This window comes from Trachymyrmex septentrionalis, unplaced genomic scaffold (genome assembly GCF_001594115.1).
Source record: "Trachymyrmex septentrionalis isolate Tsep2-gDNA-1 unplaced genomic scaffold, Tsep1.0 scaffold74, whole genome shotgun sequence".
Lineage (NCBI taxonomy): Eukaryota > Metazoa > Arthropoda > Insecta > Hymenoptera > Formicidae > Trachymyrmex > Trachymyrmex septentrionalis.
Window position 1 is genome coordinate 832,053 of NW_017305927.1, and position 5,653 is coordinate 837,705.

Consider the following 5,653-nt stretch of genomic DNA (forward strand, 5'->3'; position numbering starts at 1 on the left):
GGAGTATCTTAGTATCAGTGCATTCCTCCCTGATAAAATAGACGGCAAGGTTCACGAAACCATGATATTAGCGATGAATAACATACAACACGGCAATAAAAAAATTTTAATTTTAACCGTTTTTACATGCTCTCTCTTTTCTCTTCATATATTTAGTACTAGAAAGAGGAAACAGAGGAAGGAAAGTAACGATAGCAATAGTTCACATTCGCTTACATTTCGTAATAAATGTACAGTTTTTATTCTTGAGCTATCATTCAGTGTGTATCCAATATAATTTGTTAACTCACTAAATACAAGTATTCTTATTTCTCACATGTTTTTTTATGCCCACGCTATTTCACGGCACAAAACGAATTGTACTGTACATACTGTGAGTTGCGATTATTCTATCATCCAGTAATGGATAAAGATGGAACAAAATTTAATCATATGTGTGGAATATATATATATATATATAATTAATATATTAAATAGGACCGAAGATTTTTTGTCGACAGATGTTAATTGTGCACTTAAATTGTTTTAAATACTACCAATATAAGATTATGCAATTATAGATCCGGTTTATCTTTTTTCGTGAACACAAGTTTCAATATTTGCTTCATCAAGTTTCATCATTAAAGATTATACAAATATTTGAAATCCTATCATGTTCATAATTTTATCTAAAAATGTACAATTTATATAAACCCCACACAATGTTCATTAATCGTCGCTTAATTGTAAGAATGTAATTAAGATAGCTCCTGATAAAAATAATCAGTTTCAATGTAAAACAATTAGCATTTGTTTGTGATAGTTTAAAATTGGTGACATGTGTAATAGGGATTCAGAATTAATGAAAGATAACTGTTTGAGAGTCAAAAAATTACGTTGATCTTTGAAATCGGCCCTCATAGGCGGTAGCATAGTTCTTTTTGTGAATGGATTTCTAATACAGAACGAGAATGTTCTTAATATCTCGTGCCAAATACTTGTCTCATTCACAAAATATCGTAAATATTCGCAATTTTTTTGTTAATGTTTAATCGCGGTCCCCTCTCTCTTCGGCTCGTTCCTCTGCTCTAGCTTTCATTCTGGTGATGAACGCTTGACCTTTATTTTTTCGGAAGGTCTCGTATGGATCATTTAGATTGATACCGACTCCTTTGTATTGATCGTTCTTATCACGAATCTCGCCCCCTGAAATGGGCGCCTCAATGCCCTGTTCGTTCGCACCAAGACCAGCACCACTCCAGCCCATTTTTTTGAGTAATTGATGCCCTTTATTGCTTTCGTCTAAACTAATCTCTTGTGGAACTTTACTATAAGTGGAGCCACTAAAAGTAATACAAAACGAAATTTTCTATAATAACATAATTATTATCAGAAAATAGATAAAAAAACAAAAAATGCGGTCAAAGTCTCACTACAAATGCTTTGAAGTATTTAATTAATCAATCAAAAGGAAGAATTTTGTGAACGATAAATCAAAGAATGCTTCAAAACATTTGTAGCATTGGCTGTATCCAAAGATATATGCATATATAAACACACACACACACACACACACACACAAAGAAAACGCTCATCAATTCATTGTTGTTCAAAAAAGAAAAAATAGAGCTAATATTACAGAAATTAACGAGACGACGCATAGTTTACTGTAAGAGCAATTGATTTGTAGTTAGCAAGTTTCAAGTTCGATTTAATATATGCTTTAATTTTATAAGAGATTAAAATTGAATAAAAAAAAATTAAATACTAATTTCTGTGCTAAAAATATATTTTATTCTGTACTTCTTATTAGAGAAGTTAGTACTTACAGAAAACTGGGAGGAGTTGGACTTCTGTCCTGCCTATCCATTCTCCTATCAGGACTGCGATCTTTATTACTATTTCTTCTCCTGCGACTTCTATTAATGTGATTGCTGTTACGACTATTGCGTCTGTGATTAGTTGCGGGCGATCTCGATCTACTTCTGCCTCGCGATCGTGAACGCGATCTGCTGCGCGACTTACTCCGATAGCGTTTCTTTGGCGGACTAGGACTTTTAGATCTCGGTCGTAAAATTGGCGATGGAGATTTGGATCTTTGCCTAATACCAGCAGTTATATCCTCTTCTTTACGCTTGCGAGCGGCATTTTTTGCTTTATAATATTCATATAATCCTAATTTCTCCCATCCATCGCTGCAAATATAATAAAAAATGATATTAACAAATATGTACAAAAATATAGTAACTTGTATATTTTTATATGCAAATCTTTCCATTTTTATTTCAAATAGATCCTTTTTTGTTATGTATATACATATTTACCTATCTCTAGGAGAATCATGATTTGGTGGTGCATAAAATGCTTCTACAGCTGCAACTAAACGATCACTCGGTGGAGCTGGTGGTGGAAGTCTTATCGCATCTGGATCCAATGGTTTATATTCACCATCTTCTAACTTTATTAGGGGTACCATTAAACCCGCTGGAAGCTCAAAATAAGGCATACTAGGCATCAAATCCTCCACAGATGGCTCATGAATAACAGGTGGCGGTCCAAAACCTGGCGGTGGCTTTGAAAAATCTGGCAAAGGGACGTTGCTAAACGGTGGCGGTTCGTTTGAAGGAACACCCCATCCTGGGGGTGGTTGACTGAAATTTACATCTGTACCCATCGTATTCGGACCAGAATGACTAGGTATTGACATATTCTGCTGACTCTGTAGAAAAATAAAATTTTTAATAATAATTTAATAACATTTGTTATAAATATTTAAAAAAAATATTCAATTTAAAGGAAGAAAATAACACTACCATTTGAGGTGGTGGTGGCGGTGGAGCTTTCAATTGCTGATCTATCGCCATCTTTTGTTGTTCGATATTTTGAATCTGTCTCAATGCGTGAGTAACAAATGCTTGATGCTGTGCTTGATAATTATCGAATGTCTGTTTCGTCGATGCTGTAATAGGAGTAATTGCGGTGGCATGTTGCGCTACCAAATTAGCTTGGTACTCTGACCAGGATGCGCTCGGTTGTTTTAATTTATCTATGATGCCTTCGTCAAAGTAATTATTTTTTGATTCCCATAAACTCAATAGTTTATTTAGCTTATTAAGCTGTTCTTCAGATGCTGCTAGTGAAGTGTTACAGAACATGGGAACAACAACACTTTCCATCGCTTTGCGAAGATCCACAGACTTTTTTCTTGCACTGAGAGGGGAAGTATCCAATTATATATCTTGTGCATAGTTAATGGCATGTTTATGATATATCATTTAATATGTTATAAAATTAAAAATAAAATTATAAATATAAATAAGTATGAATGTATTAAAAAAATTAAAAGGCCTTTGATAATTGTAGAAACTATATTGAAATTATTTTGAGAATTAATTATAAATATCTAAGAAAAAATAAAAATAATCCATTTTGAAAATTATGAATAAATTGCAATTGATATGTATCATATACAACACAATCATATAAGTGTCATATATGACACATTTATACTAACCAGTGATGCAATACATCATTCACCAGATAAATAATGTGTAACTTATGACTGAAGGTTGTCCCCTGAATTACTCTGTAAAAAAGAATATTTATATAAACATAAAAATGAATATACTCTTTTTATACATAAACATAAAATATATGTTAAGACATACCTTTTCAGCAAATGGTCTGCAACAACTTGATTACTCTGCGATGTTAGTGAATTCTGAAGTATCCAGGCCTTTCCTGCGCTTATGCTATCCTTCGTGCAGCTATCAATGATCGGTTGTAGCACGGTGTCAAATGCAGCCAAGTCTGTGTTTGTGTTTTGCGCATTGTTTTGTAAAGCCTGTTCCTGTGCCTGCCTCACAGCATCTTCTACCCTTCCCTGCTGTTGTGCCATTAACGCAGCATGCTGCGCAGCCAGGTTCTGTTCTGATTGTCTCACTTGTTCCTGCAACGTCGTCTGCTGCGATTGTAGATTCGCCAACTCATTCTGCAGCCACGCGGGCGGGCCCGCGATGTTAACTGCTTGCGCGACTCCGGTGATCGGCGGATTCACACCTCCCATGGCGCTGGAAACCGGTCCAATCGGCGGTCCTGCATTTCCCGGCCCTCCGATCTGTCCAGGCAAAACGGGACCGCCCTGACTTCCGACCTGGGGTCCGATCCCGACTACCGGATTTATTCCATTGTTTTGCGTACTCAGACCAGATGCAAGATTGACGTTATTCAGTGGTTGCGAGACGGCGTTTGCGGCTGTTTGCTGCTGCTGCTGCGAAACGTTTAAACGTGGGTCTGCATTTTGCATTGGATTTATTCCTTTTTGCTTTAAAACTGTAAACGAATGACGGTGGATTATTGTGAGATGCTGAGTCCTTGTCAAGCGATATTTGAAAAATTTGTATACAAATAGTTCTGTTTTTTTTCTGCGAAGTAGTTATCTTGTATCGATGCATATAAGAAAATTCTTGGGCATTTACATGAGAGAAGTATAGTATCGAAAAACTCGGGAGCACTATATTCTTTTTTCTTTTCTTTTCTCTTTTTTTTTTTGGTATTTTTACAGTACTAAAATATATTACAGGGCACGCTATTTTGGACGATGGGTAATATTTCCAACATAGATTGAAGCAATACATTGACAATGTATTTCACGTTAGACAAACTCCAGCAAGAATCTTAAAACTACATCTTCTCAAAATCGCCATTGCCAAGAAACGCAAGGATGTCTTTAGTGTAAAAGTGTTCTGCTTAACAAATAACAATCCCAAAATCTTGAGAGGAAGATTGTTCCTATTCGACGAATAATACATTTTTTTTTTTGTTCGTTCGCAATGATGAAGAATCAGACTCGCTTTTCAAAGTCATTCCTTTGCTGGTTGAATAAAATATGGCCTTTTTTATGCTTCTTAATCACAGTAGCTGTTAATGGGCTATGTCCCACTTACTGGCTTGCTCTGTAGTCACTTTGTACTGATAGTAGTTGAAGTGCTCCCCGCCAAACAGGAAACCAAACTTTGGGTTGTCCTTCTGCTTGTTTTTTGTCATCTGTTCGAATTCTGGTCCATTGCGAGCGACAAACTGTGCCAGTTTGTCTATGATGTTCCGTAATTCTGTATCTGAATGTTATAAGCAAAAATAACAAGAATCAGATCTAAATTAATTATAAATTGAAATCTATGATCTATAATTTATTAACTATTCAAGTAGATTTTAAGCATCTTTATTGAAAGATGCTTAAAATTAAAACTGAACGAAAAGCGATGAAATATAAATAAAACAATTATATATACAACACCATTATGATTATGAAAATAAAAAAATATACTTTAATAAAACACCAATTATCATAATAAAGTTTAACAAAATCCACATACGTATATCTGTAAAATTGACAGTAAAATGTATATTAGTTACTCATGAGAAATTAGCATTTGTATTTTCCACATTTAAAATACATATGTATATGTAAACTTTTATAAGTAATCTAAAATCTAATGAATCCAGACATTATAATGATTTGAAAGTATCATGATTTCACTGAATTGCTTTGTGTAGAAAGCCGCTCGAGGCCAAACGAAAGAGCAAGGTGCAAGCGAAAGACATAGCATTGCAGTTAATGCGAGGGAATGCGAGGGAATGCGAGGGTTAATTAATTAATATCACATTGGAGTAA

The 5,653-nt window shown here is 34.8% G+C and overlaps 1 protein-coding gene across 1 annotated transcript in view; it reads right to left on the minus strand.

The window, feature by feature from the left end:
• Nucleotides 1-922: 922 nt before the first annotated feature.
• LOC108754036 (calcium homeostasis endoplasmic reticulum protein) overlaps nucleotides 923-5,653 on the minus strand; it is a 5,183-nt gene continuing 452 nt past the window's right edge. The window contains exons 2-8 of the mRNA XM_018496064.1: nucleotides 4,926-5,096; nucleotides 3,648-4,311; nucleotides 3,494-3,565; nucleotides 2,793-3,189; nucleotides 2,304-2,698; nucleotides 1,809-2,174; nucleotides 923-1,322 (exon numbers count right to left, since the gene is read on the minus strand). Of these exons, the coding sequence (XP_018351566.1) occupies nucleotides 1,028-1,322; nucleotides 1,809-2,174; nucleotides 2,304-2,698; nucleotides 2,793-3,189; nucleotides 3,494-3,565; nucleotides 3,648-4,311; nucleotides 4,926-5,096 (2,360 nt within the window). The 3' untranslated portion in view covers nucleotides 923-1,027. The remainder of the gene's footprint in view (nucleotides 1,323-1,808; nucleotides 2,175-2,303; nucleotides 2,699-2,792; nucleotides 3,190-3,493; nucleotides 3,566-3,647; nucleotides 4,312-4,925; nucleotides 5,097-5,653) is intronic.